Source organism: Theileria orientalis, chromosome 4 (genome assembly GCF_000740895.1).
Source record: "Theileria orientalis strain Shintoku DNA, chromosome 4, complete genome".
NCBI classification, from domain to species: domain Eukaryota; phylum Apicomplexa; class Aconoidasida; order Piroplasmida; family Theileriidae; genus Theileria; species Theileria orientalis.
Genome location: NC_025263.1, coordinates 667,204 through 678,761, shown reverse-complemented (window position 1 = coordinate 678,761; position 11,558 = coordinate 667,204). Strand labels below are relative to the sequence as shown.

The window sequence follows — 11,558 nt, the reverse complement described above, 5'->3', positions numbered from 1 at the left end:
ATGGTTATGGAAATGGAAAAGGCAGGACTACTGTGGAGAAGCGGAAGAGAAAAGAAAAAGCCAACGCTTATATACACGCCGACAGTGTGGCACAAGAGAACGGAAACGAGAGCACTGAAGCACGAGTCAAAGTGCTTCTTATGCGGAAAATCGAAAAACCACAAGGCAGTGTACAAGGACAAGGACGACAAGGAGGTGGAGCTGGACTACGGAGACCTGGTCAAGTGCTTCAGGTGCCCGAAGAGCTACCACAAGGTCTGCGAAAACCTGACGGCGATTAAGAAGACGTGGAGCTGCAGGTGGCACGAGTGCTGCCTCTGCTTCAGAAAAAGCTCGCAGTGCGGAAACCTGCTGATACACTGCTCAAACTGCCCAACCTCCTTCTGCTACGACTGCTTCCCGCCAGACTACAGCAGGCACTACGTGAGCGACGAGTACTACTACAGCCTGACGCAGAGAGGCATGGCGGCGAACCCGACCAACTGGATCTTCTTCCTCTGCTCGCGCTGCAAGATCGAAAGTGAGCGCAAGAAGCGCAGCCTCTCGGGCGAGGAGCGCGACAAGCACAAGAAGGAGCAGAAGGAGCTGCGCTCGCAGCTCATCTCCACGCTCAAGGACAAGCAGGTCTCCTACAAGGAGACGAAGAGGATGAAGACGATGCACAACAAGCAGGAAAAGGACAGGATCGACGAAATGAAGGCGCAGGAACAGGCGCTCGAGGACAGGCTGCGGAAGCTGTACCAGAGCCTCTTCCCGGTGAACCTGATCGAGGAGCTGAGCACCAGAATCAACAACGACATCCTCAACGCGAACGCGTCGGAGGCGTCAGTGCGGCCGTCAAAGCGGGCGGCCGGGGAGGCGGTTTCTGCTGGTGGTGCGGGTGCGGCAGGTACCGTTTCTGGTTCTGCAACAACCGCCACTAGTACAACACCGGCTACCAGTACAGCAGCGAGTACAACACTGGCCACCAGTACAACGAGTGCAACAGCACAAACGGCCACTAAACCAACGTCGACCGCCATTAGTACGACCACCACACACGAACAGGATAACGCGACCGCGCCCCCGAAGGCCCAGGAGAGGCCGGAGAGAGCGAGAAGAGAGGCGAGCAAGGGAGTGAAGAGCGAGGAGGCGGAGGAGACGGAGGAGAGAGACGACGAATGGGCAGTGGGCGTGCGCGTGAAGAGAAGAGGACTCAACTTCTCAAACGTGCGCCTGCCCTACAAGCTGCTGCTCTTCTGCGAAAACTGCAGACTCCCGCTGCACAACGTATACAAAAACCCCGCGCCCTGCCCGTTCCCGAGCGAGTACGTCAAGCTGGACCTGGAAATCAGAATTCACAAGCACAAGCAAGCACAGCTGAACACCAACGACATCGACAACTTCAACCACGTCATCAAGTCGAACACGATGAACATGCTCTCGGCCTCGGTGAGGAAGGATAACGCGATCGAGGAGAGGCTGGACGTGCCGGACAAGGAGACGCGCGAGGACAGGAAGATCATCAAGAAGTGCTACTGCAGCCTCTGCTACGAGCGCCGCGGCCTCCGCAACGCGCACATGCGCCGCCACTGCGAGTTCCTCGGCGAGGAGGAGAAGAAGGAGTACCGCCAGCGCCGCGAGAAGCTCGAGGCGGCCATCGGAATCCTCGCCACGCTCGCCTCGACGAAGCCGAACGAGGTCAACTACAGCCTCTACAACAACTCGAAGCTGAAGGCGGTCTACAACTACATGCTCGACCAGTGCGACGCGGTCTTTCTGAAGGCGCTGATCAACGTGGGCCTCCTGCCCGACCAGCCTGACCTGGACACGCTCTTCAAGTCGAGTCCGAACGCGGAGCGCGACACGCCTGAGCGCGAGACTCCGGCGACCAGGCCGCGCTCCGAGCGGCGCGCTGAGCAGTCGAGGGCCGCGTCAGTGCGGCAGGACCGGAGGACGCCGGCACCCGAGCCCGCTCGCCAGGACCCGCAGACGCAGACACCGGCGCCAGTCGACGTTAAGTCATTCAGCACAATATACCAGGCACAGCACATGAGTAAGCTGCTTTTGCCAATCGTACAAGACCCGAGCGACAAATATCAGTAAATTTACCAGTACACATCAGGCAGGTGTATGCTATTTATTTTCCTAGTTGCTCAGATACTGCTATTGCTGGACTCGCGCCAGGCGGTGGCCGAGCCGACCAGCTAGACAACGTGTACGTGCATAAATACATATTACGTGTGATTAGGCAGCTACGCGGTGTAGTACGTGTTAATGTAGCTGTACGACGAGAAGAGACTCCAGAAGGGCACGTGGAGCCGCAGCTGCGACCTGTGAATGCGCATATTCCCGAAAACACCCAGAGGTGAAAATGAAACGACGGAGTGTCTGAGCGTGGTCAATTAGAGAGTAGGAGTTACCTTCTGAAGAGCAGCTGAAAAACGGAAAGGAAGCTGGAATATTTGCAAAGCAGGTTGAAAGACTGCAAGTAGAACACGAGGAGGCCCTTGAGGCTTTTGGAAGCCAACCTAAAGAAACATGTCGGTGCAGCAGAACAGAGTTATATAGGCAGGGGTGCGCGTGGATTTCGTCTACGGGTCCACGTGGCTGTCGTCTAGGGCGCGCGTCTATGAATCTAGGGTCTATGCTAGTAAACTAAAATAGTAAGCGACGGTACTTTACGGCGTGGTGTGTTCCGACGTGATTTGGGTGCCCAGAAACCCCTTTCGCGTCGAAGGTAAACAAAACTGAAATGTTGTTCTCGCTGACGAAGTTCCTTATGTACTCGAGTGCAGCCTCAGGGTCCCACTGGGCAGTGCCGTCCCTCAGGTTGGAATCGTCGACGACGGAGCAGGAGTACCTGTGCTTCTCACACAGCTGAGCAAGCTCACTCTCACGAACACTGCCATCGTTGTAGTAATCGCCTAAACAAGATTATTGAGTGGAAGGTTGGTAGGTAGAAGTGAAAGTGCGTGTAAGCGTGGTGTACCGTTTGATAAATACAGAAAGTGCAGCTGCGGCTTAAATCTGTCGCTTGAGTCCGTGAGTGTCTTTAAAACGTTGAGAGTGGGCAGAAAGAACATGGATTCGTCGTCTGGGTGAGCGAGAACGAATCCGATGTCTGGAGACGAAGTGTATTCACGAGACTGGCTGCTAATCAGATAATCGTCTATTCTCCAGAGAAAGGTTGAATTTTTTACATATGCGAAGTAAGAGAGGAGGGAAGAGGCCAGTAAAAGACAATAATACATAATGTGAAGCGGCGAAAAGTGAGTGAAATGTGAGGCGCTAAATGGAAAACATTGAACATAATTAACACATAATGGAGGTCACATATACATTAAGGCAGATTTCTACTGCTCAGTCGATTCTCAAACTACATATTTACAAAAAAGACATTTTAGTTTTTGTTGTAAATAATAGTCGAAGGCAAGGTGTAAATCATCTTAATGATAATACCGTAGTAGAAAGCGGTACAGAAGATGCCGCAAGTATATACGGAAAATGCAATATTTCTTCTTAAAATCTACAGGTACGTGAGTAAGGGTATTGGAGTGCATATTGTACAATAGGTTTAGCTATGTGAACTTACCGTCCTATCGCCACCGATGAATATCATGATAGAGCCAATAATCAAGGCAATAATGGAGGTGATAATTGCAATGATGTATCCAATGAACTCATAAGGCTTTATCACCATAACATAAACGGCAGCTAAAAATTATTAATTAAATCTGTAAACATACCGCTAAACGCTCCGGCCAAGATTGAAGCTGGAATCAGGGATTTTTGCGAGTGCTTTCTGATGAATGCAGTGATTCCGGCGATGAAGAAGAAGATAGAGCTAATAGCTGCTGGCAAAACGATTAAGCAGGCCATCTTTATGTTCTATATAGTTCAGAAAATTCTAGAGCGTGTTAATAAAAAATTACGTTGAGCTTTGAAAAGTCGTGGCTTGGGATCTTGATAATATACTGTGAACGTAAAGATATTTTGGAGTGGGGTTGAATTATCGAGCAATACCTCACACAAATAAATTGCTGGTTCCAGACCGTTTCTCGGGCTAATTTTAAAGCCAAAATTAAACTTCAGTGTCAAGACGTTCATAACATGGGATTTCTCAACTACTTGGTGAATAATTTGGGACTTTTACCCAACCAACTACACACTATCCCTTATAGACTCATATTTTTTGCATGTTTTTAGAGCAATAATGGTTCTAATTAAATTATACCAAAATTTTAAGGCATCTGGGCCTATTATTACTATTTATATTCCAATCCAGGCCGTCAAATAATTTCTGCTGCTTTCTGTTGCAACCTTCCATAAAATTTTGTATATTACTGTTATTTTATTATCACACATTTTACTACACATTTTTTATTCTATTTTGAAATTTTAATTGTTATTTAATCATATATATAAATTTCTAATATTCTTTATTCTTACTACCCTTTCTACTTTTACACTTTAATATTACTCTTTTCATTCTTTAATTTATTTCTCTTTTATCACATTTTTATTATTTATTACTATTTCTTTGATTATTTATAGCTTTGTTTTCCCACCACAGATTCCAGTACATTTCATTAATTATATTTATTTTACATGTTTTAACAATTAGTTAATTATAAAATATTTGTATTGCCTTTTATGGATCTGTTTTTGTAAATAGTATAATTGTTTTATTATTACAACGTTTGTTTTAACATTATCTAATGACGTGTAAAAAAACTGATAAAAAAAGGAGGTTATCTCCTAGGTTGGCCGCTAAAAGGATGCCTAAATATGATCTTTCTAACAATACACTCTGTTGTAATACATCGGAATCGTCTTTGTCAACCTGTGATTCGTTACAGTTAAACACAAACCTTCCTAAGTCAAACGACCGCTTTAGCGAAAAGTTACCGAACAGTTTTAAAAACGATTACTATTTAAACAGCGATAATGAATCGGATGATGTAAGTTTTTACTGTGTTTACATATTTAGCGTTCTGTTCAAATAACAGAAGCAAATTTTTTTAAATAGTTATACAGGAATATAATAAATATGTTGTATTTATTCAGCAATATAATAATTTATTTAGAAGTCTGTCTCAAATGATGAAAAAATATGTAAAAGATGCGACCAGCTGACGTGTCAACTGACGGAAATGAGAATACAGAATTTTGACAGATGGTTATCAGAGATTAAAACACTGGAGGATATGCTATACAAGAAGGAGTTGATAATCGAGGATTTTAAAAAAACTGTTTCTGATAAGGAAAACGAAATCACGAAGCTCAAGAAGGATGAACTGACACTTAAAAGAAACAACACGAAGTTACACAATCAAATTATGGCCCTCAAAGAACAAATATCGTCTAAAGATTCGGAAATATATGAGTTGGAATCAACACTTAAGGTGAGCAACAGTAGTTAAATGTTCATAGTACAGATAATATAAATTAACAATAACTGATAAAATGTGTAGGAAAAGAATGATGTGATAACAAATCGGAATAAAACAATCGAAAAGCTGGAAAAATTAGCTCAGGAGGACAGTAAGTTGATTAAAAGACTAAGATCGAATGCCAGTAACTAAATTTTGTTTAATTTGTAATTTTTTATACACATAAACAGTATTTGATAAACATGATTATATTTGTGAGATTTGAAATTTAAAAAGAAGTAGAATCCAAAATGAACTGAATATTTAAGGTTAACTTACACCAATAACACCCGATTCCCATAACAACATAGTGTTGTTTAAAATAAGAAAAATATTTATTAATAGAATAACAAATTAGTGTAACAAGTATTTTGGGATGTTTTTAAGTTATTTGTGATTAATAATAATTTAAGAATAATTTATTGATATTCTATAACATGGTAAGTATATGGATATAAGTAAATTAAGTTAAGTATGATTAAATATATAATAAAGAGGATTAAATAGTATAATTAATCTAAATTGACATATATTTCAAGGGTGATATTACATACTACAACGGAGGAGCCGTCGTGGCAATGATGGGAGAAGGATGTGTAGCTATCGCATGTGACAAGAGACTGGGCTTTAACCAACAAATCACAGTCGGCTCAAACTTTCCAAAAGCGTTCAAGGTGACGGATAATTGCTTCTTCGCAGCCTCAGGATTGGCCACTGACATACAAACACTGTAAGATGACCAGGTGAAACTAATAAAAACACTTAGGAAAGATGAAATTATGTTTAAAGTAAACATGTATCAAATGAGAGGAGAAAAGCAGATGAACGTAAAAACGCTATCTAATATGGTAGGAACAATGCTGTATTCCAAGAGGTTCGGCCCATGGTTCGTGGATTCCGTCATTGCTGGACTGGATTCAAAGAATGAACCATATATTACGTGTTTCGATCTGGTTGGAGCACCCTGTACACCCACGGACTTTGTGGTCGTCGGCACGTGCTCAGAACAACTGTATGGTGTTTGTGAAGCCCTGTTTAGACCAGGATTGGTTAGTTTAAATAAAATTGTATTATATATTGATTTATAGAACGCAGATGAACTGTTTGAGACGATTTCCCAGTGTTTAATGGCAGGAATTGATAGAGATTGTCTTTCGGGTTGGGGTGCAGAGGTCCATGTAATTACTCCAGATAAAGTGGTATCAAGATCACTTAAAACGAGAATGGATTAAATTTTAATGAATGTGCATTATACTTTTATGTAATATAAGTGGTTGTGTATTAAATAGATGGCCAGTAGATAAAATTCGGTTAGTCACCCAATTTATGAATAGATAATGAGGAATCACAAATGAATGATTTGTTTTTATCGTATAATATGTATATTCAGAAAATTTATAATCTATTGTTTCATTTTTTAATAAAACAAATAAGTTTGATTACAGTTATAAACCATATTTGATTGTATGGGATTCCATGATAATAGGCCTATAAACCAATTATACAATGAGTGTTGGTGAAAAATAATATAATTAAATAGATGTGTATTGTATTAATGAGTTTGTTTGCATTGTATCAATGGGATTTTGTATTTGTGTTTAGCATTTTGAATAGAATATATAAAAAGAACATATTACAATGAGATTCTTATCAATAATAACTGGAGAAAAAGGCCACAATATAATTAGAAATAATTGCAGAAGGATCTCTTCATTGAATCAAACAACATCAGATACAACGAGGCAGTCAGTGGATTTTGCTCCTTTGGGGCCCCTTGATAAAAACGTGAAGAAAAAATCAAGTAAAGTGTCAAAGAAGGCATCGAAGGAATCAGTGGAACATAAAGGTGTGAACAAAGATGGTTTGGATGAACACAAGGATGGCGCGAAGGAGGTATCAGACGCACAGGCCAGGGCGGTGGTTCTGAGGAAGCCAATACCGAAGAACTTCATAAAGGAGACGCTGCTGCCGCACCTGGAGCACAACGTGGCGTACAACTGCATGAAGTTCCCGCCGGAAGTGGTGTTGCAAATAGGAATAGCGTACTCGAAGCTGCCGCACTTCATAAGGCAGAGAAGCATCGAGGACGCACTAATAGAAAGCTTCAGATACAGAATGGTGGACTACACAGCAGTGGACTGCATACAGCTGTTGAACACGTGCTTTCAGCTGCAAGGAGTGAGGTCAATAGCAGTGTACGACGACATAATATCGAGGCTGGAGGTGCCGCACGTGTTCAACAGCATTAACTCGCTCAACAGGCTGGGAATTTGCAGAAGCGTCGCGAAGATAATAAAACACACACAAAGACTCAACGGGAGCAGTAGCAGTAACACAGGCAGCACTGACAGTGATGGTGACAGCGTTAGAATTGGGACCGCTAGCGATACAAGACTAAGAAAGGATGATTTAGGTGATGATAAACAGCCAAGTGGTGCAGACTCTAACGTGGATTCGAGCGCACACACAAACGCCAGTGGCTCAAGTGTGGATTACACAACTAAGAGTGAAGGATTAGGAGAAGATGCAGATGTTAAAAGGGACAGTTCGAGTCTGAGTTTTATGAATAAAGACCTGTTTAAGATTGATCGTAACGAGTACCACGACCTGTATAAGACGTCGCCGATGAGGCCGTGGAGTTACCTGGTTAAAAGCCACAGGGACAAGAAGATGGCAAGTTTAGTGGAGAGAATGGTGTCGTTCTGCGAAAATAGAATACTGCCGCAGCTCGAATACGAGTTAAAGTCGTTCGACGCGGACGAGCTGACGGACCTGCTGGCAGTTCTGGCGCAGAGGACGGAAAGAGACGGAACCACCATGGACTTCCCAGTGATCTCGATACTGATGGCGAACATAATGAGGCTGTACGAGTCGACGTCGCTGGTGAACACCATAAGCAACCTCGCGAGCCTGTGCAGGCTGAGAATAAGGCACGACGAGTTCGTGGAGCGCCTGCTGCGGGACCTGAGGAACCCGCTGAAGGTGGCGAACATCTACCACAGGCACCTGAGCAGGTGCCTCTGGTCGCTCGCAAGGCTCGACCTGCTGAACGAGGTGCTCGGGGACCTGCTGCCGCACGTGGCGCAGAACGTGCCGAAGTTCGGGCCGAGTTGTCTGGCGAGGCTCGCGCAGGTCGCAGCGTACTACCCGATCGCGAGCGACAAGGAGGCGAAGCAGCTCAACGCGCTGCTGGAGAAGACGTGCCTCTGCGTTCTGTCGAGGTCGGGCGCGTTCTCGCCGAGGGACGTGACCTTTTTGGCCTCGGCGCTGATGCACCTGCGCCTTCTGCCCACAGAGTCGGAATATGGTGCGGGTGTGGCGCGTGAGCTGCGGCCCAAGTTTGAGAAGGAGGAGCGCTACATTGCGAGGGCGCACAGGAAGACCGACACCTTGCAGGCGCTCTCGAGGCTGCTGGAGGCGCTGAACCGCCTGGACGCGGAGTTCGACCTCGTGGAGATCGAGCGCCTGATCGGCGCGACGCGCTCCTTCAAGGAGTACGCGTACCTGCTCGCCCACTTCCCCGAGTCCTGGAGGAACATAGTGAGGCCGCCGGAGCCGCAGTAGTGACAAGCGCTAACAACTAGTATTTGTATGTGTTAGTGTATGTATTTGTATGTTATGTGTTAGTGTGTATCTATGTTATGTATATGTATAACCACTTATATACATACTATCATACTTACACGCATACATGCCTACTACTATACACTCATGTATACATACACACTAATATAACAACACATATAAACATGAATGAACACAGAAAACACATAAACAACACATAATTAACGAACAACAATCAATACAATCATTGAAGATCTACTTGTTTAAAAACTCCACGACCTTGTCGATGTATGCGTCGGTGCTCAAAAAGTCACCCTCGGTCGCCTTGGGGTTTTTGGCAAGCGCGAGGTCCTTGGTCACGAAGCCCGCGTCGATCGCGTCCACCGTCGACTTCTCCAGCTTCCTCGCGAACTCCACCAACGCGTCGTTGCCATCCAACACGCCTCTCCTCTCCAGCGCCTTGGCCCAGGCAACGATGATGGCCACTGGGTTAGTGCTCGTGACGAGACCCTATAACAATTATGAGATTACACACTGCTTGTTATTTAATAGGACTATGAACTACGAAACACATGTGTATAAATACGGCTATAAAGTGCCTATACGCTTCTTGGCGGACGCACTAACCTTCTGATACATGCGGTAGTGGCGCGTCACCGTGCCGTGTGCGGCCTCGGAGAGAAAGCACTTTCCGTCGGAAGAGAACAGCACTGAGGACATTAGCCCCAAAGACCCGTATCTACGCATTCGTTGTTTCTGCTCAGAACTTACGCCTGTGCCACAATGTCCGACTGCACGTCTCCGTCGTAGTTTTTGCACGCCCACACGAAGCCGCCCTCCGTCTTCAGCGCGAAGGCCACCATGTCGTCGATCAGCCTGTGCTGGTACCACAGTCCCTTCTCCTCGAACTTCGTCTTAAACTCCTCCTCGTACACCTTCTGGAACAGGTCCTTGAATCGTCCGTCGTACGACTTTAGTATTGTGTTCTTGCTCGAAAAGTAGAGCGGCATGTTCTGGCTCAGCGCGTAGTTGAACGAGGCCCTCGCGAAGCCCAATATCGACTTGTCGAGGTTGAACATTCCAATCGCAACGCCAGGGCCCTTAAAATCGTGAACAACTACGTTTTTCGCCTCTCCACCCTCTGCAAATTAGAATTTTATGTTGTTTTTTAAGCATTGCCACACGCACGCATGATAACTTCAAATACCTGATGGAGTGAATTTTAATTCTAGTTTCCCTGGCCCCGGTACCACGAAATCCTGCGAGTTGTACTGGTCTCCAAAGGCATGTCTCCCAATTACTATGGGCTTCTTCCAGCCTGGTACCAACAAGGGGACCGTTTTCGTCAGAATTGGCACTCTAAAAACCGTCCCGTCCAAAATATTCCTTATTGTTCCGTTTGGCGATTTATACATACGCTTCAGGTTAAATTCTAAAGGTCGTCAGCATTAACCATTTTACTTACAACATGTACGCTAACATAGTTTAATAACTGGCAAATACTTAAATGTGTACCTTCTACTCTTGCTTCATCTGGTGTGATCGTCGCACATTTTACTCCGACGCCATATTTCTGAATGGCGGCTGCAGCGTCCAATGTAACCTAATATTGCGGTTATGCGATATATATTCAGTATATGTTTGAGCTTCAATCGCTGAAAGCTACCTTGTCATCAGTTGCATCCCTGTTCTGTATCGACAAATCATAATATTTCAGGTCAAGGTTAACGTATGGGAGAACCAACTACAATCAAATAAGTAAAAACGTCAAGACTTGGAGAGATAGGCGTGAGGTGTATGGAGTCTTACCTTGCTCTTGACCTTATCCCACATGATTCTTGTCATCTCGTCTCCGTCCATTTCGACGACGGGATTCTTGACAACAATCTTATTTTTCAAGTTCATCTTATTAGAAGCTGAGGTAGAAAACAAATGTGTACTATTATATTTACTCAGGTTTAGGTCATTTCTGGCAAACCAGTTTATAGCATAGCCAAGAGTTACAAATGATCTTTGTAATGATAAAAATTTGGCCCCAGCTTTAATGTTACGAGACAAATACATAGGTGTTTAGATCATACAAATACACCAAATGTGTAATTACCAATTGTATTGCGTAAATTATTGCTAGATTCCATGGATGGGGTCATGTTAAATACACTAAACGAAACCAGTTTATTTTTAACAATACATTTTATCGAAATTTTCATACCAACTCATCTCTATTAACTATAAATAAATCATTTAATATTAAATTAAATTCTAATTTAAATCGTGAATAAACTCCTTAAGGATGGTTTATACACATTTTTTTGAAACTTGAATATTTTTTTAGCCTTCCATTCATATTATTTTAATTTATATATTTTTATATGTTATCTATTTTTTACATATTCTTATTCATTCATATGTTTGATATTTATATACTGACCCCAGTATTATCACAAACTGTTCTCCAGATTTTATCCTATATTTATTTTTATATTTACGTTGTTGTACGTTTTGATCAATTCATGTTACACCCTTTTTTGTTTGATCCCATACTAGGTATAACATACGCTTTCAAATGAACAATTTAAG

The 11,558-nt window shown here is 43.7% G+C and overlaps 6 protein-coding genes across 6 annotated transcripts; 3 read left to right on the top strand and 3 right to left on the bottom strand.

Annotated features, from left to right (window-relative positions):
* Nucleotides 1-2,119: 2,119 nt before the first annotated feature.
* Nucleotides 2,120-3,233, bottom strand: TOT_040000317 (uncharacterized protein; the record flags this gene model as incomplete). The annotated part of the gene is made up of 4 exons (XM_009693943.1): nucleotides 2,120-2,370; nucleotides 2,403-2,617; nucleotides 2,660-2,906; nucleotides 2,972-3,233. 4 exons carry the CDS (start codon nucleotides 3,231-3,233, stop codon nucleotides 2,120-2,122), a joined length of 975 nt encoding a protein of 324 aa, XP_009692238.1.
* A 149-nt stretch (nucleotides 3,234-3,382) lies between these two features.
* On the bottom strand, nucleotides 3,383-3,861 carry TOT_040000316 (conserved hypothetical protein; the record flags this gene model as incomplete). Its single annotated transcript, XM_009693942.1, has 3 exons — nucleotides 3,383-3,508; nucleotides 3,575-3,696; nucleotides 3,729-3,861. The coding sequence occupies 3 exons, from the start codon at nucleotides 3,859-3,861 to the stop codon at nucleotides 3,383-3,385; spliced, it is 381 nt and encodes a 126-aa protein (XP_009692237.1).
* Nucleotides 3,862-4,700: 839 nt separating this feature from the next.
* On the top strand, nucleotides 4,701-5,567 carry TOT_040000315 (conserved hypothetical protein; the record flags this gene model as incomplete). The annotated part of the gene is made up of 3 exons (XM_009693941.1): nucleotides 4,701-4,943; nucleotides 5,070-5,387; nucleotides 5,457-5,567. The coding sequence occupies 3 exons, from the start codon at nucleotides 4,701-4,703 to the stop codon at nucleotides 5,565-5,567; spliced, it is 672 nt and encodes a 223-aa protein (XP_009692236.1).
* Nucleotides 5,568-5,851: 284 nt separating this feature from the next.
* On the top strand, nucleotides 5,852-6,646 carry TOT_040000943 (proteasome subunit beta type; the record flags this gene model as incomplete). Its single annotated transcript, XM_009693940.1, has 4 exons — nucleotides 5,852-5,854; nucleotides 5,954-6,144; nucleotides 6,181-6,463; nucleotides 6,503-6,646. 4 exons carry the CDS (start codon nucleotides 5,852-5,854, stop codon nucleotides 6,644-6,646), a joined length of 621 nt encoding a protein of 206 aa, XP_009692235.1.
* A 406-nt stretch (nucleotides 6,647-7,052) lies between these two features.
* On the top strand, nucleotides 7,053-8,978 carry TOT_040000313 (conserved hypothetical protein; the record flags this gene model as incomplete). The annotated part of the gene is made up of 1 exon (XM_009693939.1): nucleotides 7,053-8,978. One exon carries the CDS (start codon nucleotides 7,053-7,055, stop codon nucleotides 8,976-8,978), a length of 1,926 nt encoding a protein of 641 aa, XP_009692234.1.
* A 255-nt stretch (nucleotides 8,979-9,233) lies between these two features.
* On the bottom strand, nucleotides 9,234-11,042 carry TOT_040000942 (isocitrate dehydrogenase; the record flags this gene model as incomplete). The annotated part of the gene is made up of 7 exons (XM_009693938.1): nucleotides 9,234-9,488; nucleotides 9,606-9,717; nucleotides 9,750-10,119; nucleotides 10,186-10,410; nucleotides 10,494-10,581; nucleotides 10,645-10,722; nucleotides 10,788-11,042. The coding sequence occupies 7 exons, from the start codon at nucleotides 11,040-11,042 to the stop codon at nucleotides 9,234-9,236; spliced, it is 1,383 nt and encodes a 460-aa protein (XP_009692233.1).
* Between the last annotated feature and the right edge of the window lie 516 nt (nucleotides 11,043-11,558).